The sequence below is a fragment of the Ambystoma mexicanum genome, chromosome 2p, assembly GCF_040938575.1.
Source record: "Ambystoma mexicanum isolate Mex_15411 chromosome 2p, UKY_AmexF1_1, whole genome shotgun sequence".
Classification (NCBI taxonomy): Eukaryota; Metazoa; Chordata; class Amphibia; order Caudata; family Ambystomatidae; genus Ambystoma; species Ambystoma mexicanum.
In genome coordinates, this window is record NC_090923.1 from 1130364960 (window position 1) to 1130388888 (window position 23929).

The 23929-nt window shown below is 49.4% G+C and overlaps 1 protein-coding gene across 2 annotated transcripts in view; it reads left to right on the forward strand.

Annotated features, from left to right (window-relative positions):
* Nucleotides 1-23929, forward strand: part of GANAB (glucosidase II alpha subunit) — a 919668-nt gene that overhangs the window by 179886 nt on the left and 715853 nt on the right. For both annotated transcript variants that reach the window (XM_069645184.1, XM_069645185.1), the window contains one exon: nt 7558-7645. In XM_069645184.1, the coding sequence (XP_069501285.1) occupies nt 7558-7645 (88 nt within the window). The remainder of the gene's footprint in view (nt 1-7557; nt 7646-23929) is intronic.

Sequence of the window (23929 nt, forward strand, 5' to 3'; positions counted from 1 at the left end):
GTTGTGAAATGGCCAGCCCAGGAACCACTATACTGGGTGCATGACTGGACTTTCAAAGGTCACATGTGTGCATAACCGCTGTTTTAGGCCCTGAGCAAAGGTAACCCCGACAACAAAATAGTAGAGGGCAGTACTTGAAATACATTGTTACCCCAAAGGCTACTAAAAATGTACACTGGACGACCAATTTGGGAACTTGGCTTGCACCCTGGCGAAATCGAAGCTAAATTACAGCTTCCACCAACCTTTATTCCTTAAAACCAATATCTGGTGATGTGATGTAATTCTAAGAGGGCACACACTGTGTGCCTAAGATGAGCCCACTAGCCTAAGCCTAATGGTCAACCCAGGACCATATACTCTAATTGAGGCAAAGGGTTTAAGTGGCAGGGGCATTTCAGTTGAACTTCATCTGCCCATACCAGAAATCGGCCATAGAGCCAAAAAAGAGAAGGGGTGCAGTGTGTGGAAGCAATGGGTAAAAGGATCCCTGAAAATGACCTATAGAGTTTCCAAAAATTAAATTCTTTCTTCACACAGAATCCTCCCTAGAAACTCTTGATCCTCCAGAAGTTGAAGTTCTGTCTTTTCAACCAGACAAATTTTCTGGCATTTCTTTCACTTACACAGGTTGGAATTGGGGGGAGCGATTTTAGCTCCTGCTTGAAGCTTTGAAGAATATTTGTATTTTATTTATTTGTAACGCGCACCATCAGGCCCGGGGGATCAGGGCGCCAAACTTGAAATTATTTACATACATAGTTACATACAAGTATTTACAGCATTAGTTGAAGTGATGATATATAAAGGCAGATATGTAAAACGAGCAGAGATCATTGCTTGACAGCAACAGCTACGAGGAGCTAATTTTGGCTCTCCAGGCCAACCAACTGTGCCTTTGGGCCAATCTATAAATAAACATTAGGATACATCTTTACCACATTTAAAGCAGAAGGGCCATAAATAATTAACAAAATTATGTTACAATATTATACGAAAGTACTAGCGCCTTGTTCCCCATTGGTAGCTCCTGGTCCCTGGTTAATGCTGGATACACAGGAGCTGCTTTTAGTTCCTGCTTATTTAACTGTCATTTTGAGCCCTTCATTGATCCAGCGCGAAGTCAGATATTCCTCCTCAGCAGCCGTCGAGTGCTGCCCTGAAGCTCCAGAACTATGTGCATGCTCTACACTGAAGTTGAAGCCCTTGCTTTGCTGCTGAATGGACAGTTTTGGTTGCTGTCCTTATGTACTGCCACACCACTGGAGTCATCAGGCAGGATTACTGCGACATCTGTTTGAGGGACCCTCGTTTGTCCTACTTTCACTGCTTTAGTCTTGACTGGAGCTTTACATGACCTATCCTGAAGTGCCAGCTTTGTGTCTTCTGCAGCATGGGGCCTGGTATGGATTCACATGCTCATGAATATTCCCTGTCGTCAGTCTGGGAATCCTCGGTAAAAAAAGTTTCACTTTCACTTAAAACTGTATTTCTCCTCTAAACCAATCAACTTTCCTCTGGGACATACTGCCCCCAGCTAACGACAGTCCTCTCCCTAAGCCCCTCCTCTGGCAGCCATCTTCAGATTTTTACCTCAAATTTCTGTGTTGGTAGTACTCTAGTTTTGCTCTGTGAGCTACTTCTTAATGTTTTCGTTTTTCGACAGATAGATCTGGTTTTGTTCAAAAAGAGTCTGTGTGCTCTTCTTTCCATCTGCTGACAGCAGGGATCGGTTTGCCAGTGAATTTCAGCGCCCTTCAAGGATCATTGAAGTTTCTTCAAAGTTTCCACAAGGCCTTCAGGCCTACTCAGCACCTCCGTCCATGACGGAGAAGAAGTAAGATCCCTCTTCAGGCTCTGCACCAAGCGCGGGCTACAGAACGTGTTTGTGGAGGACAAGCACCTCGCATGCCTCTACTGTCTTCATGCGTACCACGAGGATGGAGAATGGGAGATCGGCCTCTGCTTCTACAAGAAGACTACCAAGGATCAACAGTGGACTGGCGGCGTGGCTGAAAGCCAGGGTCATGCCTCACCCAGGACCAGCCGGTCTGAGGAGCGGGCTTCTAAGTCCTTTGAGGGCGCTTCCCCCGTGGGCGCCCAAGGCCAGGCCAAGCACCGCAAGTCCAGTTCCAACAGGGTCACTGCCAAGCGGGTCCCGCGTTGGGCAGGGTGCGTTCGACACCACCATACACCTCCATTACCAGCCAGTAATCGAGCTCCTCCTCCTCCAAGAGGAAGTCCCCCAACCCTGTTAAACTGCAGGGCTGGGTGACTTCCCAAGCCAGGTTCGGAGGGGAAGACGGCCGAGCTGGCCATGATGGGGATGGAGGCGATCGCCCTCTTCCAGGAGGGAGAGGTGGCTTCGGACCATGCAATCAGTGGTGCTTGACATTGCTGACACAGGGTTCCGGCAGATTGGGTACAGTGTCTGCCTCTGCCGTCAAGGCTGGCTGAAGGCCACAAATTTCATCCAGGAGGTCCAGGCGAGGGTACTGTATATGCCGTTCGACAGAGATCATTTTTGGGAAGGTCGACAACGAGTCCCTGCAGGCCATCACGGCTGATGGCGCTCCAGCAACGCTGCTCTGTATTTTCGCTCCTCCAGAGCGAAGTCGAGAAGATCGACAAAGGTTTCTCGTTGTGGTACAGCTGGTCCTGCAGGTCCACGACCAGGGAGGCGTACACAGGCCATTCAGCGCCACCGTCGTCCTGAAGGCAGGACGCTGGCGCCAAAGCAGGACTGAACAGGTCAGGACGTCTGCCACCACCTCTGCACCCCAGTGGGAAGCCGGCTAACAGCATTCGTCAGCGAGTGGGAGAAGATCACCACCGACAGATGCATGCTGGACACACTCGCCCACGGACATAGCCTGGAGTTGCAGCACAGGTGTCCGTGGATCCCTCCGGTGGCCCGGCAGGCGCTGCACATCCCACTACTCTTGAAGGAGGTACAGGCCATGCTGTGAAAAGGGGTGATGGAGCTGGTTCCACGATGACTACCGTGCTCCGGAGTCTACTCCAGATACTTTTTTGTCAAAAAGAAAACCGGGAGCTGGCGGCCCATTCTAGACCAGCAACGTCTCAAGTTCCAAAGATTCAGGAGGGTCACATTACAGCACGTGCTTGGCCAACTGGAAGAAGACTTCTTGACGTTGCTGGACCTGGAGGACACCTACTTCCACGTCCCTATTCACAAGAAGCACCGGGAGTTCCTATGCTTCGTAGTGTAGGGACGGCACTACCAGTTCAAGGCCCTCCCCTTCGGCCTGAAGTCGGCCCCCAGGGTGTTTACAAAGTGCCTGGCACAGGTGGCGGCCCATCTGCCTCTATGGGGGATACACTTTTACCCGTACCTCGACGACTGGCTCATTCGGGCCAGTTCGCAAGAGTTGGCCGTCGGACGCACAGAGCCAACCGTCCACCTGAAGACGGATCTGGGATTCTCCATTAATAATCCAAAGTCCTGCTTGACACCATCGCAGAACGCGCTGTTCCTAGGAGCCAGACTCTGTCATCGTCTTGCATCTACCTTCTCCAGCTCTGCATGTTACTGATGTAACCTCTTCAGGAGTTCCTGGATGCTCGCTGGGTACAGGTGTCCGGAAGCTTCACGGACAAGATCTCATTCGACGAGGAGTTCTGTCGAGCGGTAAGATGGTGGGGTATTCACTCCAAGGTTGCCCACGGTTTCGAAGCCCCCCATACCAGGAAACTGTCGTCATGGACGCTTTCATGGAAGGCTGGGGAGCCCACACTAGACGTCTGCATGGCAGAGGCCTGTGGCTGACTGAGGAGAACGATATTCACATCAATATCCTGGATCTGCGGGCAGTGTTCTGGACCCGCAAGTCATTTCTCCCGTCTCTGAAGGGCAAGTTGGTGGTGAGGCTCTTCACGGAGAATATCACCACAATGTTCTACATCAGGAAGCAGGGGGGGCACTAGATCCCCAGCGCTCTCCAAAGAGGCGCGGAGGACTTAGGCCAATGGGCCATCAGACAAGAGATGTTCGAACACCATCGCGGACTCCCTCTGCAGGGAGTTGCGCTGCTGCCACGAATGGGAACTTCGTCAGGACCAGGTGGCCTGCATCTTCATCAAGAGGGGCAGGCCCCAGATCAATCTGTTTGTGACGGCGGCAAACTCAAAATGCCGGAAGTTTGCCAGCAGATTCCATCAACCGAGGACCCTGGGGGATGCGTTCTTTCCCGTGGGAAGGCCTGTTGCTGTACGCATTTCCGCCGTTGACTCTCCTGCTACAAGTGATCAACACACTCAGACAGTGCTGATGCAGGATGATACTCATTGCCCCGGCTTGGCCAAGGCAGATTTGGTACTCTGACCTTCTCAACCTGTCAGCGTTGCCTCTTGTCAAACTGCCAGTAGACCCGAATCTTCTCACCAGAGAAGGAGGCGCAATCCTGCACTACAACCCAGGATCGCTGAACCTGAGGGCTTGGCTCCTGCTTACTAGAGTTTGGACGATAACGAGTTGTCAGTGGACTGCACGGAGGTCCTTGCCAAGGCCAGAGCGTTTTCTACTGGAACAGCCTGTACACCTGGAAGGCCTGCTGCTCGAGGAAGAGGAAGTTCTGAAGCAACATCTCAAGTGCTCCCAAGAAATCCGAAAGCAAAGCTCTGCCTCTCCGGTGACTAAGAAGAAACTGAGCACAGCACTCAGTCTCAGATTGTGTAGGAAGAGCCGGATTACCTGTCCTGCTCAAAGGCTTAATCTCCCTGAGTCTTTAACTTAATCGCCTGTTCAAGAAGTGGGAGACCTCTTTGCTGAAAACTGCACGTTGTCCTCATGTTGGGACACCTGGTAAGCACCCTAGTTCAATCCACCCCCAGCTGGTGTTAAGATGGACTCCTAAAATCAACCCCGTGGGGAAGATTTTAGGAGGCCACCCTAGTTATGGTTAACGGGTAAGGGCAAAGGGTGTAGCCAAAACCCAATCAAGGTATTTTGCGAGAGCAGTCGGGTCTTAATCTTAGGAGTGACAGTGGTCTAGGGTCTCAGTTCACACGGATAACGCAAAATAAAGCAGCTTGGACAGTGTCTATAAAAATAGTTATTGGGCTTTTAAGAACACACTAAGAAATGAAAACCATATATCACAAATGCATACATTCACCAGTAGGTTTAATCCTCAATTAACCAGCTACGTAATCAGATGCAGTTAAAATTAATAGAACCAACACCATCACAATTCCCTTTCACTTATGAGGTCCAGCCCTAAGATGTATGGGTCCTAGTGCCCAAAAGTCACAGGTTTCAATGCAGGTTTCTTTCTCCAGGGAAGCTATTCACTGAAAAGATGCAATGTCCTTGTGGTGGTGATTCCAAACAGTTAAAAACTATTTAAAAGTGGAATAAGTATTTGTCCAAAGACTGGTAAATTCTCCTCTTTCTTCCAGTCAAGGCTAGCCCAGGAGTAGGATACTTGACCCAGGTTCGACAACTAAAGTTATGCAAAGAGGGAGTTAGCAGACAAAGGGCTTTGCACCCAATGTTATCTTACGGGGAACAGGAACAGTTCTTTACTTACCACCCCCTGACACTGACTTTCCCCGATTAGATGATGGATCATCTGGGGGTAACTGGGGACGCAATCTTCTGTCCTTAATTTGAGTGAGGGCTGCCCATGGGTCGCAGGATTGAGTGCTTCTTTTAGTCCAGTCCAACTTCAAGATGCAACACCAGATGATGAAGAATGCAGATGATGGCAGTGCAGACCCCTTCAGGATACTTCACAGGATGGATGAAGATGGTTTATAGCTAGATGACTTCTAGCGACGGTCACTACTTGCAGGCGGTGACACAGAAGCGGCTCCAGCTCAGCCTCCTTTGATGCTAGCATGCTTAATTTCGGGAGAAGACAATTTGTCACAAGCTGTGACCACCAAATTTCCAGGCTTCAATGCAGAGCGACGATGTCTCTGGCGAGAGAGCCCACGAGGGAGCTGGTGCATCCACTGGCAATCCAAGGAGACTTCTGAAGACTCTTGGGGCATGCAACCTCGGGTAGGTGTCGAGACTAGTTGGTCCCACTAGTACAAGAGCTGAAGCACAAGGGTTTTCTGAGACCTTGCAAAGGAGCAGGGTTTCACCGGGCAAGACATTGGAGAGGATGCTGGGCCACAGCAGAAGTCATCCTCTGGTCGTCAGCAGGCTGCTCTTCGTCGTAGGATTCTTGGCTCCAACGTAGAACTGAATGAAGAATGGCATCCTTGTCCATAATTGGAGCTCGAACCAAGTTCAAGCCCACCAATGGAAAGGATCTACCACATTTAAACATCCAGTAGTAGTCCAATCGGGGACCACTACTGGTTTCTTATCCACCAAGCAGCAGACTCTATAGCGCCAGGAGATGTGGACTGGGACCAGACAGTCCCTGAGCCCTCCCTTGTGCTCACACACAAAAACGCTCACCAGCTTGCAAAAGCATGCGCTTTCCCAAGGCAGGTGCATGATCTTATATGTGAGTTCCTGACATGAGAGGACAGTAAGGAGGCCAAACTAGAATATGACCAAACAAGAAGCAGAAAACCTTGTGGCACAGCTATCTTGGAGTGCTAGCCATTTTTGGTAGCCATTTGCGGTAAAGGCGAAAGTGCACAAGTAAAATAAAAACGCAACACATGTTACTGCTGCCACTAGCTTGTCTTTGGCACGTACAAAAAGTAACCAAAACCCAAAATATTAAGTTATGGGGATACTAAGTGGACACCTTCGTCTGATTTTCTTTTGAAGAGTAGCCATTGGGTCATTATTTATAGCAAGAAGTTCCTATTGACTGTTCATTTAGGGCTGGTGATTGCTGAAATAATTGTAGCCAGGATAACTTTGCGGAAAAGTAGTTTTTTGTTGGTGATGGCTGTAAGGACATTTGAGCTTGCTCAATTCAAGAGTGAGTTGCAACTGGAGGCTCTTTGTAGATTGTCATGGATATGTAATGAAATAAAATGGGGCTTTGGCAGAGCACATTTTACAGCATGGCCCATGACTAAAAGGCCGTCCAAATACTGGAAAAGGGCTGTAGGATCCTGGTTTGTGGCATAAAGGACACTATCTAAAGTCTGACATAATAATGGGATCTAGCAATGGGGTTAGATACTGGGATTGTTGTAGGTAGCAGCAGTTCCTCTGAGCTATGTTAAAAATCTACTTTCTGGGCCAAGCCAAGAACACCGTACCCCTTTGAAATTGTATAGACCGCTTGATAACTGGAAGCTTTGAAATTGAGCCCTGCCCCAGATTGGCCTGCCCCTTTCCTGTACATAGTTCTGTGTTCGCTTGTCTGCTTAATTATAATGTGATTTACACTTGAGTTTATGCAAATGTATCATGAAACATGCTACGATTCTCAAATCCTTCCTGCGTAACCCCTTGCTGTTTCGTTGGAAGGACTTCAGCTTCTGCGATGATGTAAACTTGAACAGACTTTTGTCTCCTTTTTGCTGCTGCGCGGATTGGATCTGCTCTTCACCTTTTTGTATTGCTTCTTGCCCTTGGATGCTTGCCTCACCATTGCCTTTGTCCTTCTATTTCAGTGACTCTCAGAGGGACACTACCACCATAGCAGATGGTGAGAAAGAAGAGGAGAAGGCAAACCTAGAGACTGACGAGCAGATGGAAAAGGTAAATGTGTGGGCCGGGTGTTGCTGTGTACTAAATTGTCACTTTTTGTCAGATCTTTGAGTATGTGTGAAATGCTTTCTGCATGCTGGAGATAAAGCTACCGAAAAGACCTAGAAAGAGGAGCCAGGCAATGTGTGGTGCTCATGTTCAGGAGGTTTTTATTGGACCTTAATTCTAGAGCTCTGAATTATCATCCTACTTGGCATGCAGAATGTTTCATTTGTCATCCGCACTCTGAAAGTGGTAGACTGGCTGAGCTGTCAACTCTTCTATTTGTGAAGGGTGGTTTAAAGGCTTCAGTAAACACTTGATTGCAGCTAGCAAATGTAACAGCAACTTTCAGATGACAAAACATTTGCATAAGATTCTATTACACTTTTGACAAAGAGATGTACTTCATATTTTTCTATTTGTTCTCATGTTTGATAAAAAGCCAAACAACCTATCTTTCTCTTCTGACTACCTTCCTGCTTACGCTTATTCTGCTTCTGCTCATAACTTTGGTGTCATCTTGCCAGCTGCCATCGTCCCGGCTGAGGTGTCCCGTCTCGTGGGCAGGCACACCCTGGGTGCAGTAAGGGCTACCTTCACAGGATCCACCCCTTTGGCCTTCGAGAGAGTGGCCGCCACGAGCTCAATCATCGAAGATTTCTCCTGCGCTGACTGGGCCTTCTTGGGCAGGTCGGCCCTCTTTTCCTCCACTCTAGGCTTCTGAGGTTTCTCCCGCAGCTTAGCAGGGTTGGGCGACTTCCTTTTTGAGGAGCTGGCTGGCGATGGAGGCAGATGGTGATGTTGATCGTGCCCTGCCCATCGAGGTACCCGCTTGCGCGGAGACACCGACTGAAAAGTACTTGAGGTGCTTGGCCTCTACTGGGCCCCCCACGGATGAGGCGCTCTCAAAAGACTGAAGCCTGCTCTTCGGACTGGCTGGTCCTAGGTGAGGCATGACCCTGTTTGGGTCACGGGGCAGGAGCCTTGGCACTTAGCCAGTCCACCAGTCTACTGTGTCGATCCTTCATCGAGCTCTTGGAGAAGCCAAGGCAGATCTTGCCATCTCCTTTTTTTTTGTGGTCCAGGAGAAGGCATTAGAGGCATTGAAGGCGTTTGTCCTCCACAAACACGTTGCGCAGTCCGCATCTGGTGCAGAGCTTGAAATGGGAACATCCGACCACGACGGCAGAGAAGGATGGAAGGAGGTGCAGGGTAGGCCCGATGGCCTTATGGAAACTTTGATGAAAATGTGTCCAGCCTTGCCCTTGAGGGGCGCTGAAATTCACTGGCAAACGGATTCCCGCTTGTCAGCAGATGGAGAGAAGAGCACACAGGCCCTGTATTGACAAAAATAGAACTTTCTCGAAAAAAGCACAAAAACCGTGCACCTCCACCAGGCTGAAGGAGGTGGCTAATTTCTCCCCCCCTTAGCGGTCCATTGGACCATCTCATTTCTCAGTAAACTGAGAAAGCAGGGTCTTCTTCAGGGAGGCTGAATCGCCCCTATTAATGTTGACCTGGGCGTACCACAGGGAGCATGCACATCACCTTGTTTTTATAACATATTTACTGTCCCCCTATTCGCCAAACTGGCTCATGAGGGTGCGACATTTATGAATTACGCCGATACGCAATGCATCATTCCTTTGTCCGGCAAGGTAACGCTGAAACCATCGTTAGGGTGATTATAGGGACAAAAATCGATTACTGCTCCAGCCTATTAATAGGCATTGATAAAGCTGTTTGTAATAAACTGCAAGTATCCCAAAATGGAGCAGTTGGGGCAGTGATGAGGCTTGGGCGTAGAGACCATGTCCCGGCTGCAAGATGCGCTCTTCATTCGTTACCAGTCGATCAAGAATTCGTTTGCATCCTGACCATCACTCAGAAGTGCTTATGTGGAAAATGCCCTCCTACTTACAAGAACTTCTGATTAATAAAACCTGTGTCGGACCACTCAGATCGAGCAATCAGAACTTTTTAACCATTCCAAGATGCAGAACTGTAAAGGTCTCTAAAAGAGCCTTCTTTGCAATTCCCCCGAAGGCTTGGAATGATCTCCCTTTTAGAGCTACGATACACTGAGTCAACAGAATTATTCAAAAAGAAGTTGGACTCACCTGTTCGCCTAATTAAAGAGATCACAACTGCTTTCCGAATTTTCTTCATGTTCTACTCCCATGACTTTACTTGTGTTTGTCTTGTTGCGCCCTCAAGCCCAAGGGTCATTGGTTGCGCATAACAAATTTACTAAAGTAAAGGAACTGTGGTACAAGCTGGCATCGATTCTGGAGTTCCTTCCCTAACGACAAGCGATCGCACTCCTCCAGGAAGGTGAAGTGGCTTCGGACCATGGCATCACAGTGCCCCTGGACATCGCCACCGTTTTCTGGCTGATGGGGAACAGTGTTTTCCTCAGTCGTCGAGGCTGGCTGAAGGCCACCAATATCCGCCTAGAGGTCCAGACAAGGGTACTGGACATGTCCTTCGGGGATAACCTCTTCGGGAAGAATGAAGAACGTCGACGAGTCCTTGCAGGTCATCAACAGTGATATGGAGATGGCTCGTGCCCTGGGTACTGTTAGGAAAGAGCTAGCGCCTTCCTTCGTTCCCAAGCACTTTAGAATTAGGCAAGATTTATTTTGACTGTTTCTAAGCACTAGAGCACTGAGAAGGCCTTTTTCATGCAAATATAATCACACAGACATGGGTGGGCAATAAATGAAGATAGTATTTAAATATAAGGTGTAAATAACTATTAGCTGAATATATTTGTAAATGATATTCTATTTAGTTTTAAAATATCAAAGCACGGGAGGAGTAAAAAAATACCCAGCTCACCCCACCTCCCTTCACGGAAGGAATGTGGCCTGCGCTAAAAATGGATCGCAAAGCCTGCAGTGTTGCGTCACTGAGGCGAAGCTCTGGCAGAGCACATGAAGTGGCTGAGCAGCTGTCTGTCAAAAGCCCATGTATGCTAAATGGGGATTTTAAAATGCTCAATGCACGACATGCAGGATTAAGAAAACAAGGGTTTAAGGGAAATTCCAGGACCAGATACAAATATTAGTCAAATGAGTGAAGTATGGGGAGCATGATGGGGAAAATGTGTTTATATAAAAATGTTCATATATAGCAAAATGATGCTAAAGGAAGCTACAGTGTATTCTTGAATAAGCTAGCAATATGCTAAGTAGTATGTCCTAAACAGAAATCCGACCATGAAGGAAGGAAGACTGGAGTATCCCTTGTATGGAAACAGGACAATGTGGGATTGTAGCCATGCTGATTTCTAGAAATGCCACTACAGCAAGTTAACAGTATATAAGGCTCCTGCCTAGCACCAGTCTGCAGGGGCTTGGAACAGAAGGACAGAATGCCGTTCAGGGAGCAGAGTTCTTTGCCCCCCCCTCATTTCTGTAAAGATTAAACCTGTTATCCTTGCAAGATAAGACTCTTGGCCTTGCTTCCCTAGAGGGGTGCATTTACTCTGGTATGATTAGGGGTACCCATATAATTAAGGGGTACCCCTGCAAGTTGGGCTACCTTTCAGTACTCTCCAACAGCACTGCTCTTTCTTTCTCACCTCCGGTGGAAGGTCAGGCAGATCGACGAAAGGTTGCTCCTCGTCATACCGTCAGCCCTCTCGGTACGCGACCCAGGCGGTCTACAGAGGCCGTTCCAAGGCGTTCGGTGGAGGTGGTCAGCGCTTTTGTCACCCCCAAGGCGTAACATAGGTGCCGAAGCAGGACTGAACCGGCCAGGACGTCAGGCCCCCACTCATGCACCACAGTGGGAGGCCGGCTGATGGGATTAGTTCGGGAGTGGGAAAAGATCTCCACTGACAGATGGGTGCTGGACGCTTTCGCCCAAGGACATATCCTGCAGTTTCAGCAAAAGTGTCCGCGGATCCCTCCGGTGACCCGGCAGGAGCAGCACATCCCTCAGCCCCTGCAGGACTTACGGGCCATGCTACAAAAGGGGCGAAAGAGCTAGTTCCAAGACGACTCTGGGGCTCTGGAGTCTACTCCAGATACTTCGTAGTCAAAAAGAAGACTGGGCTGGAGGCCGATTCTAGACCTTCGGCGCCTCAAGTTCCAAAAATTCAGGATGGTCACGTTGCAGCATGTGCTTGACCAACTGGAGGAAGGAGCCTTCTTGGCGTTGCTGGAGGACGTTGTCTACTGCCACATCCCCATCCACTGTAAGCATCGAAGTTCCTACGCTTCGCGGTGCAGGGAAGGCACTACCAGTTCAACGCCCTCCCTTTCGGCCTGAAGTCAGCTCCCAGGGTGTTCGAAAAGTGCCTGGCACCAGTGGCTGCCCATCTACAAGGGATGCATGTACCTCATACCTCGACGATAGGCTCATTCGGGCCAATTCAAGGGAGGTGGCAGTTGACCAAATGGAGACGACCGTTTAGCTGCTGATGGATCTAGGGGTTCTCCATCGATTATCCGAAGTCCTGTTTGATGCCGTCAAAGAACACACTGTTCTGGGAGCCAAGCTCAACACAGTCTCCTGCCTAGTGTCGCCCTCGGAGGAGAGGATAGCGGCTGTGCTGAGGAAAGTACGGCTGTTGTCACTGAACACCACCACTGTGCGGACTATCAAGTCGCTGCTCAGCATGTCATCTTGGATCTACCTTATCCGGCTATGCAGGTTGCGGATGCGACCTATTCAGGAGTTGCTGGATGTTCACTGGCTACAAGGGTCCAGAAGCTTTGCAGACAAGATCCCTCTCGACTATGAGTTTCGTCCGGGGCGGGGGCGGGGGTGGGGGTAAGGTGGTGGGGGGCGTACACTCCAACATCGCCCAGGGCACAGGGTTTCAGAACCCGCATACCAGGAGACTGTCACTGTGGACACTTCCCTGGAGGGCTGGGGACCCCACACCGGACGTCTGCACGCCAGAGGCCTGTGGCTGCCGGAGGAGAAGTATCTCCACATCAATATCCTGGAGCTGGTACTGAGTCCAGACTCGAGGCCCCTTTTTAAGGGAGCTTTACGTACCAGGTTCAAACCTGAGGTTCCTCTTGTGGAGGCTAAAGTCTATATCGACAAATCTTAGAGGCCTTCTCTGAGCGTCTTGTCCGTGAGGTATTGTCCTCAACCGTCCCACACGCAGTCGTGATGGTACCGGTTCTGACGAGGGTGAAAAGGGGTGGGAGGGGGGAGTCGCGGACTGCACTCCCTCTGCTACCGGCTTGTCCGAGCTTTCTCCATTGGAGGCTAATTTTGAAACTGGTTCGAAGATGTCGACTAAACATCCGAGACCACCCAGTACCGGCTCTGCTTTCGATCCTTGTAAGGATAAAGTGTTAAGTCCCCTGACTCTCCTGAGGAGGCAATTGCCTCAGCTACACATGTGACGCAGTTATCTTCAGGTGGCGACAAAATGGCGGCCTAACCTGCGTGGCCTACGGTGGCCATTTTGGATACCTCCCTTAAACCTACGTTTGCAACGTCTGGTGCTGGGAGCATTCCTTTCGGCAATAGTAACCCGGTCTGCCCTTCTTTGACCAGAGTGCGTGGGCTCCGCTGCCTCATACTGTCTCGCTTCCTCCTGCTTTGCTCCACTGATCTATGTGGACCCGGCCGGTGGTGGCCCCTCCTGGCAGCCTTCCTCCTTTTGTTCGGAGGGTAGGTCCCTTACGAGTGGTTTCTTCCTCTTCGACACCTAAGACCTCTGCTGAGGATATGTGTTGGTGAAGTTTCAGATACTTGTGCACTCTGACCCTATGAGGATGTATTTTAAGCATCTTTTCACTCCTGTTCCACCCGGCCGCTCCGATTCGTTTTTTCTCTTATAACCTGAGACCGTAGGCGTGGAAGACCAGTCTTCTGTTCCCGCCTCGTTGGGATGAGCCTTAAAAGGATGAGGACGGTGATGAGCAGCCCCGCTCGGTGAGAGCATTCCATGACCGGGAGGGGCTTGTGTAGCTCTGTTACCAGGGATTCCCCTGAAGTGCCTCAAGGGCCTAATGGACGTACCAGAGTGTTCTCTGAGGGGTCCTCAGAGGATCTGCCAAAACCAGACGTGGTTCTGAGGTTCACCATTTGGGTGCTAAGGTTCAGCTCAGTTTGTCTGTGGACCTGGATACCGGGGTTCTCCCTGAGGTCTCCATTTCTGAAGCTTTCCACACTGATACGGGTCTCAGTTTCTGGTGCTTGTCAAACCGAGCACGGCTCGAAGCCCCCCGTTAGGGAGTTATATGTCCCGGGTTAAAACCCAGGGTTCCTCTCAATACAGTACCGACTGAGTCGAGGGATCCTCTTAGGGTCCTGTCGGTAGGGTATATTCCTCAACCGTCCCACGCTCTGGGTTGTGGTTGTACCGATTCTGTCGAGGGAGCAAAGAAGGTGATCAGCAACGGGCCTTCCAGTACCGGCTCTGCTGAGGTTCCTCCATTGGAGGCTACTTCTGGGTCAGTTTCTTGGATGTCCACTAAACAACCTAGTTCTGCCAGCACCGGCTCGGCCGAGGATACTTGTTTCAAGGCTAAGTGTTTAAGTCTCCTGACTCCCCTGAGGGGGACAGTTGCCCAATTTTCTCCTATGGCGCAGTTCTCTTCCGGTGTTGACTAAATGGCGGCCCAACCTCCATGGTCCATGGTAGCCATTTTGGATACCTCCCTTGCACCAACTTTCATGACGACTGGTGCTGGGAGCGTTCCTTTTGGGGCTGAGCAGTTGTCCATGTTTTTGGACAACAAAGACCCGTTTGTCGGTCCTGGCTACATCTTCAGCCAAGGCCCTTTGTACACAGAGGTCAGGGTCCCAGACTTGGTCCTTCTCTGGGATCAGGGGGTTTTCAGGGTCGGCGCGCGCCGATCTGAAACTCCTGTTGGTAGCCCCGCCTTAAGTGGCAGCGGCAAGGTGGTTGGTTTTTCTCTGACATCAGCCTCCTCTACAGTGACAGGTAATCTTCCTGCCGACAAATCACCAATGGGTATTGTTTGTTGGTTACACTACACTTGGGTGGGGGGGAGACGAATCTAGTCTCATCTGGAGGCGTGGCAAACCATCACCCAAGACTGGTGGGGTTTGTCCATCATTTAGGCAGGTTTTCGCTTGCCCTTTCCTCCTTCCCCACACTTCAAACCTCTTTTCCGACAGATCGGGATGCTCTCCCTCAGAGCAGAGGTACAGAAAATACTGTACCTCGGATGGGGGGAACCTGTTCCCCTCCTAGAGTAAGGGAGGGGCTAGTACTGCTGTCCTTTCACAGTGCTCAACCAGGCTGCCTGCACACTATCTTCGATCTTTCCGAGAGAAATTGAAGTTGACCACGCCCTGCCAAATAAAGTCCTTTCTTTGGAAGGGCGATTGCTGACTGTAGCCCGCATATGAAATATCTGCGGTTCTCCGTGGGAGCAGAACACTTCAGTTTCGGGTGCTCCTTTTGGTCTCGGCTCAGCGAGACGCACGGGAAACACCTCTGAGGGGCCCCGTAACGGTCCCCCAATACCGGATCTTCTTCCAAGGTTCCCCATTTGGGGCTAAGGCTGATCCCAGTTCTGCTGTGGCTTTTTGATACCAGGGTTCGCCCTGGGGCTTCTTCATCTGGAGCTAGCTGTACCGAGTCTTGGCTCAAGACCCCTCTCGAGGTGGCTATAAGACCAGGGTTAAACCTGAGGTTCCTCTGTTTGGGGCTAAATTGGTCACCAACAGAATTGAGAGTCCCTCACCGAGGGTCCTGGCTGTATGGTATATCTCTAAGACTTTCCATGTGCGTGGCCGTGGCGATGCCAGTTCTGTTGAGGGGGCGAAAGAAGGCGGTCACGTACCACAGACCTTCCAATACCGGCTCTGCCGAGGATCCTCCACTAGAGGCTAATTCTGGGGACGCCCCTGACATATCGAGTAAACGCCTTTGATCTGCCAGTATCGGCTCTGCCAAGGTTCCTTGTTTCAAGGCTAGGATTGCATGCAAGGCCCCCGACTTCCCTGGGGAGACTATTGCTTCACTTGCTCCTGTGACGCAGTTCGCCCCTGGTGTGTGATAATGGCGGGCTAACCTCCGCGGGCCATGGCAACCATTTTGAATACCTCCCTTTTTAGAGCGAGGTTTTACATCAACAAGCAGGGCGTCACTGACTCTCCTCTCCTTGTGGGTTTTGTCATACACATTTGGGCTGGGCCATCCAGTATAGGGTTTGGCTCCACACATCCCGGGTGACCTCAATGTGACCGCAGATTAATTGAGTTGCCAGTTGTTGGGCAGAAACCTGTGCAGTTCCCTCTGGGACCACTGCAAAAGATTTAAGACTACAGGTGTTTGGCAGTAAACCCACTTGGTAGCAGTCTGTACCACACAGATTCACTTGGTAGCTGTGGCTGAGCAGTCGGACTTCCCTCAAGAAGAGTTGGGCAGTATACAGAGTATTCACAATAGGTCAAAAGAACATAGTAGAACACGTAAACACTGACCAGGGCTTGGTGTAAAAGAGATATAATTATTCAAAACCACATCTAGAAAAAACACACAGGCACTAATAGTAAGCAATTCAAAAACACGGTCACTAAAAGATATACAATCCCATAGAAGAATTTTTAGACAAGTCTTAAGTAAAGCCCCACTTATTTTCAGACAGTGGTGAGTGCTTAACGCAGATGGCACTCTAATAATTTGTTTTAAAAGGGAGAGAAAAGCAGAGTATAATATGAAACAGATCCCAGTACTTTCATAAGAACAAAACAAGAGAGGAAGGCAAGTAAAACCGTGAAGTTAGAGTTCAGAAGGCCGGATCCACTTTAAGAGGATCAGAACAAAATGTGTCCAAGGTCACACGGTTGAAGTGCACCAGAGTCTTGCAAAGGTTCAAAAAGAGTTGGACCAAAAGAAAGGGACCAGTTGGGTCAAGGCGGCCAGCCCAGTCCAGAAGGTTAAGGGATTGTTACCTTGTAGCAATCTTTAGAAAGGGAGGCCTGGCAGACATGGTACCTTAAACTGGTGAGAATACTCCAGCGGGGGCAGTTGTTCCTGGCAGCGGATGCAAATCGGTGCTTCGTCCGGGGGAAGAGAGGATCTCGTCGGGGAGGAAGACAGGAGTCTGTTGCACTGCCAGGGAAGAAACTAGCCGCGGAGGTCTCGGGTAAAAGGAGCGGTCCTTTTATTAGCGGTCCAGTGTTAAGTGGCTATCCGGTTGCCGGGGTGCTTGGCATGGGCAATTCGACCACAAGACGGCCTGGGATGCGAAGAGAAGAAGGTAAACTGGTTGTGCCCACCAGTCAGGGGAAGAAGCCTCTCCAGCCCGGAGATCTTCTCTGTCGTCGGGAAGTGGTGAGTCGGTTCCGCAGGGCTCCACCGGTGGTGTCGTCGTGGTAGGTCGGCTCAGCTTCTCCCTCGTCGGATTCTCAGGTCCTGTGGCGACTTCTGAAGTTCCAGTCCCCAAAGCCCTGCTTTTATGCAGCACACCCCCATTCACTCAGCCTAGCTGTCAATCAAACATTTTAAGTGGTGGGCCAATCACACAAGAGTGCGACTTGAGTTACCAAGGTATAAGTAACCAGTGTTGCTGAATACATATTCTTTCAAATGCACAAGTTGCATTACAATTTATTAAAAAAAACCTCCCACTTGGTTATTCAAACAGTGTTAGAAAAGGAATAAATAGCCATTTGCAACTGTGGGCCACTTTTTCATTGTTGACCGAGACAAGGTTATGGTCCAGTCCGACCCAGTCAGCAGGGGGTAGCTGGGGGCCACACATCTTCAGCCGGGCCTGTTCTCTGCTTGCAGAAGCCCTTTTAAAAGGGCTTCTGCGAGCAGGCTGTGTTATTACTGCGGTGCCTGGGTGTTGGCAGCCACTTTCTAACACCCAGCGCACGCAGTAATAACACAGCCTGCTGCTCGCAGAATCCCTTTTGAAAGGCCGCCTGCAAGCAACAGGCTGTTTTATTACTGCGGGCCTTGGTGTTAGAGTGGCTGGCAATAATATTTCTTTCGCCCGAACGGACGGGAGAAATATTATTGCCAGCCACTTGCTAACACCCAGTGCCCGCAGCTATAACCCTGCCTGCTTGCAGAAGCACTTTTGAAATCCCTTCTGCTTGCAGAAGCGCTTTTGAAAGCCCTTCTGCAAACAGCAGGCTGTGTTATTCATGCAGGACCTTTAAAGTGGCTGGAAATAATATTCTCCCGAACAGGCGGGAGAAATATCATTGGCAGCCACTTGCTAACACCCAGCGCCCGCACTAATAACACAGCCTGCTTGCAGAAGGCTTTAAATATTTTTCTTTCTCGTGATTTAAAGCAGCGATTGTCACTAGAATGAAAGAATATTTCAAAGCCTTCTACGTGCATGCTGTTATCACTCGTATTTGCTGGCTCCCCCACTGCAGCACTCTACCTTACCTAGGAAGAAGCCCAATCCAAATGTTGGAGTGGGGCTCAGAGATCCTTGTGCTGTTGACGTCTTTCCACGTCATGACACTGAACGCGGGCTGGGCTTATAACATTGATACAATGTATTTAGCCAGCCTGGGTCCTTCTGCTTCGCCTGCACTCTGTGCACAGAGGCATAGTTTAAAGGCACACACTTTATTTAATCTGTTTGGAAATCTATCGCAGTTGATGCGACATGATTGTTCAATTAAGCAGCAAACCAGCTGTATTGTATTACAAATTACAATGCAGTACCCCTTATTTTATACTTTGGCCTGTTGTAGCAGCACCTTTTCATGAACATTTTGTTGGAAACATACCTCTGGCCGCTGTTTTAAGCGGCGTGGCTGGATTGGAACCACTGTGCTCCCTAGCGTTCAAGCTTCCACGTGTACCCCAACGCAGGTTAGAGACATCATGGCAATCTTCTCCCGGAGAAAAAAGTGGTGGGATTTATGTGGCTAGATAGATTATTGGGTGACTTGCATGTTGATTGGTCAGGAGTGCCCCAACCTCCATATAAACTGGAAACTAATGACGGACTGTCTGATGTTCCACCGTTCTCTTGCAGGACAACCGAGCAGTCGCGAGAGGGCAGCTCCAGAGAGCATCTGGGCCTACAAGGATTAGGCACCAGACCTTCCAAGTCCACCCCTACCTAAGGAAAACCAGAATGAAGGGTTTTTTCGTTTTTTTTCCAAAGGCTGAATTAAGTCATTGAGTTCTAGAAGGGACTCCCTTATGGTGCAGAGTTGTTTATTTTGACCAATAAAGGCGATTTTTGTCAAGGCAACCGCTGACCTCCAGCAGCCTCCTCATTACAGGCGTGCTTTGTTTTCTCTTCTGAAAACATTTCTTCTTCGACGCCCAAGGTCGGGATTTAAGAAATGTCACGACTGCGGGGCGAAAATGTCGATAACAGATCCTCACCGTAACTGCCTTTTGGTGTTTGGGTTCCAGTCACCGAACAGAGGACTGCGGGTCCTGTCATTCTATGACTGAGAAAGCTCTCAGTGAACGCAAAGGTAAATGGGTGGGGAGGGAAGCTTTGAAGGTTTCTTCGAAGAAATATTAAAAAGTCTGGGCAGCCCAAGGACTCTACTCTACATAGACATTCGAAGAGGTCTGGATCGAAAAGTTGATCCAGACAATCTCCTTTCTTCTAAGAAGTTGAAAAAAACACCACAGGTCTCCCTCTTCGTCATCGGCTACCTCTCCTGAGGTTATACAATGTCGGACCAGGTCGGATTCTCCCAATAAATGGAATGCCTTTAGGAATGAGATGATGCGGATCTTTGAGAATGCAACCTCGACCCCCTCAAAAGTGGCTTGTAAGAGCCAGACCCTGGTCGCTCTGTTGGACGACGCAGGAAGCATCGAAGCATTTAACGGTACAAGAAATAATATTCAAACCTTTAGTGAAAATACTTTTGTAAGTGAATGTCCTCCATTTATGAGGAGGATAGTGCTTCAGATGAGGATGTTTCTCCATTAGGAGTGAGGTTTGGCACTAGAGAAGTGCCTGAAGAGCTAATTGATCCTGAGTCTAAGTTGAAAGATCTCTGTGACTCCCTCCACTCTGCCAGCAGTCTTGATACATCCCCAGAGTTTGAGTTTGGTAAACCTGACCCATCAGACCATGCGGATTCAGGGTATAGAAATCTGATGAACAGGGTCACGGAGTACATGGGCTGGAGTAGGGCTTCCCCAACATTCAAACAGAATGACGTGACGGACATCCTGGACCAAGGTCCCCAAAAAGACCCTGTCTTGCCTATTCAGAAGGCGATTCAAAGGAAGGTGGTAACTAACTGGCGAGCCCCAGAGTCTGGTCCTGCTGTCAACAGGAGTTTCCCTAGGAAATAGACCATCAATTGACCCTTACTATCTGAGCAATCGCCCTACGCCGGAGACTCTGGTAGTCCAAGCTGCTACTTCCACCAGGCAGTCTGCCTATCCCTCTATCCCCCAGATGGAGATGATAAAGTGGACGCATGGGCTCGCAAGATATTTACCTCGGGTAGTATGGCACTTAAGTTCACTAATGTCACCTGTACCCTGGCCAGGTTTACTCATACCCCGTGGGACTGTGATAGTATGGCGGCTGAACATATTCCAGAAGGTGGAGAAAGGGATGGCTTTCTGAATTTAGTTAAGGATGGCAAGGAGGCGATGGGAGAATGTCCCCAATCAGGACTGGATACTGCTGACCGCATTAGCAGATCCATGGCTGCAAGCACTGTGCTGCGCAGATTTCCGTGGTTGAAAAAGTTGGGGTTTTCACGGGACGTGCAGGCCAGACTACTAAAACATGCCCTTCGATGGCTCGAGGTTGTCCGGCAGCAAGGCAGATGAGTCTAGAGAAGCTGCAGACCTCCAGGCGGCGGCTAAATCCCTTAGCGCCTCTTTTCGGCAACCTCAACAACCTTATTCGGGCTCGTCTTCCTGAAGAGGTTGTCCTTCTCGACACTATTCCTCAGTTGGTAGCGGAAGCGGACAGACCATAAAAAGGGGGCAAAGAAGATTCCCTTGCAGTGGACGAGGTAAGGGTGCAAAAGCTGCCCCAGCAGCGACATCCTTAACCTCAGCCGCTGCTGCAGCTGCCTCTAAGCCACTCTCAGGCCTTGACCCACAAGACCCTGGTGGAAGCCCGTGTCTCTCAGCATCTGAACGAATGGTGGGGAATTACTTCAGATGCTTGGGCACTGGAAACAGTATCCCAAGGTCACTGCCTTCCTTTTCTAAAAATGAATCCGGATCATCCACCGGGAACCAGCTCTGTCAAAATTCCAGATTTCCTCCTTGTGCAGGAAATCTTAACCCTGCTAGAGAAAGGTGCAATAGAACATGTATATGTAGCGGAGAGGAACAAGGGTTGGTACTCCCCCTATTTTCTCATTCCCAAAAAGGGCGGAGGATTGAGACCCATCTCGGACTTAAGAAACTTGAACAGTTCCTCAGGAAGGACACGTTCAAGATGGTCACCCTTTCTCAGATCCTTCAGGCTCTCCAACTCAAAGATCGGTTGGTATCATTGGACCTTCAGGATGCTTACTTTCATGTGCCAATCCATCTAAAGTAGAAAGTACCTGAGGTTGGCGGTTCTCATTATCAGTTTTGAGTTCTGCCATTCGGGCTGACCTCCTGAGGGTTTTCACCAAACTGATGGCGGTAGTGGCAGCAAGCCTCGGGAGAGGGGGAGATTCACGTCTACCCTACCTGGGCGATTGGTTGATCAGGGCACATTCTCTTCGCTTCTCTTTCAATTATAAGAAGTCCCATGTGATACCATTCCAAAGACTCCAGTTCATCGGAGCGGTCTTGGACACTTCCTCAGGGAAAGCCTCGCCTCGCCCCCCTCCCCGAAGTGAGAGCTCAACACATTCAGCAGATGGTAGCAAAATTCCAGAGGGTCCAACGTCTTCTGGCCTTCGTTTTTTTTTATTTTTTATTTATTTGTATTTTTTTTATTTAAAAAAAAAAAATGATTTTGTTGAGTGTTCTCTGCCTCATGGCATCATGCATTTTTGTGGTACCAGAGGCCAGATTGAAAATGAGATCCCTTCAATGGGCTATCAGGACCAAGTGGTCCCAATATTCGGGGAACATGTCAGATCATCTGCAAGTTTTCCAAGCAGATTTGCTCTGGACCTAATGTGGTGGACTTGCAAAGACAACGTTCTTGAGGGACAAGCTTTTTGGCCACCATGGCCGGAGATAATTGTAGTGACGGACGCCTCAATGACGGGGTGGGGAGCCACACCAATGGACCGACAATCGGCGGTCGTTGGTCTCCATCGGAGTCCAAACTACATATCAACCTTTTGGAGCTGAGGGCAATCAGACTAGCGCTGAAGGCATTTCTGCCATCTGTATGGGGAAAGAATGTCCTGCTAATGACGGACATCACAGTGGCCATGTACTACCGCAACAAGAGAGGAGGTGTAGGGTCACTACCACTGTGCAGAGAGGCAATGGTTCTGGGTAATTCAAGAAGGAATCTGTCGGCAGTTCATCTAGATGGAGAGCAGAACACTGCGGCGGATGCGCTGAGCAGGCAGAGCAGTCTCCCACCAATGGGAGCTAGCTCAGGAAATCCTTTAGGAGATCTTCCACTTGAGGGGTTCCCCAAAGGGTGATCTGTTCGCGACCGCTACCAACCGGAAGTGCGATCATTACTGCTCAAGGGAATTTCCCCCGAGAGGAGATCTAGGAGATGCGTTTTTGTGGTGGACTGGAAATTTCCACTTCTGTATGCGTTTCCTCCAGCCCCGGTGATTCCTCATGTAATCAGGAGGTTGAGAAAGTTCGGTAAAACCATGATCCTAATTGCTCTGGATTGGGCCAGGAGGACGTGGTACCCGGACATGTCCATCTGCCCTCCAATAAGTCTTCAAAGAGAGGAACTTCTCCCGCAAGAGGAAGGTCGGGTTCTCCATCCAGAGGTCAAGACACTCAGCCTTCACGCATTGTTTCCGAGAGGCTGAGATATAAGGATTGGGACCATTCTCCGGATGACATAATGGAGAAGAAGGCCAGCATTCAAATCTTTGTACCGGTGGTGTTGGAAACAATTCAGTAACTGGTGCAAGGATAAGGATGTGGACCCTTTTCAATGTGGCACTCCTATGGTGCTTTCTCATTTGCTGCATCTGGCCAATCTGAGGCTCCAGATTGGAACAATAAAAGGATATCTGGCGGCACTTTCCATCTTTAAGCGCTCCTGAAGAGGTTTCTGATTTCAAAATACCGTTAATTGTCCAATTTCTAAAGGGACTCACTAGCGTGTACCGTCCAGTACCTTTTCATGTCCCTGCTTGGGATTTAAATCTTGTGTTGACATTTCTAACATGTATACCCTCTGAGCCTTTACATTCCTGCCCGTTGAGGCTATGAACACTGAAAACTGCTCTTCTTGTAGCATTAACATCTGCCCGCAGTTAGTGAGTTGCAGGCTCTTTCATGCAAACCTCCCTATACTACCTTTTATACGGATAAAGTAGTCCTGAGAGTTAAACCATCTTTCTTTCCAAAAGTAGTTTCTGATTTTCATTTATCAAAAAACTTACACTTCCAACTTTCTACCCTCCTCCTCATTTGGGCAAAGAGGAAGAGAGGTTGCATAGACTAGACCCAAAAAGGGCTCTGAGTTTTTACATTACGAGAATGGCAAACATTTCGCCAGGATGACCAGTTTTTTTGTGGGTTATACTGGTCCTAAATTGGGACTACCAGGGACTAAACTATTTCCCAGCGGATTACACTGGCTTTTTGAGTGTTTTTTACAGACTTGCTAGGAAAGTCCAGCCGGAAGGGCTTCAAGCCCATTCCACGAGGGTCATGGCAACTTCTGCGGATCTTCAGTGGGGTGTCCGGTAGTTGACATTTGCTCAGCCGCAACTTGGCCGACAATGCATACTTTTGTTAAGCACTACTGCTTAGACTCCTCTTCATCTCAAGAAGGCCTTTTTGCTATGGCAGTTCTTCATTCCATTCATGATGAAACGGAGTAGTAATCCTTCCTCCAAATTGCCACTGCTTTGGGAGACTATTAAAGATGAGGAATGCGTGGGAGGACACATTTGTTAAGTAACTTGTTCTTCGAATGGATTGTAACGTTCTTTCGACTGGATGTTCCTCCCATGTATTCCTCATCAGCCCACCCCACCGTACAATTTATTTGCATTACACTTTGTGTTTTCCTGAGAGCTTGCAGTCTGCGGTACGCTGAATAGTTCCTCGAATAATAGAACGAAAAAACAGAACTGAAGCCAACGGGCGTGGCACAAGCTACTTATACTACTGATGACGTCGACACGCTACTGCGGCCCTCGAGGGACATCGACGTCACGACATCGTGCACAGCGTCCTCCTGACAAGAAAATGTTTCCGAAGCAGCGAAG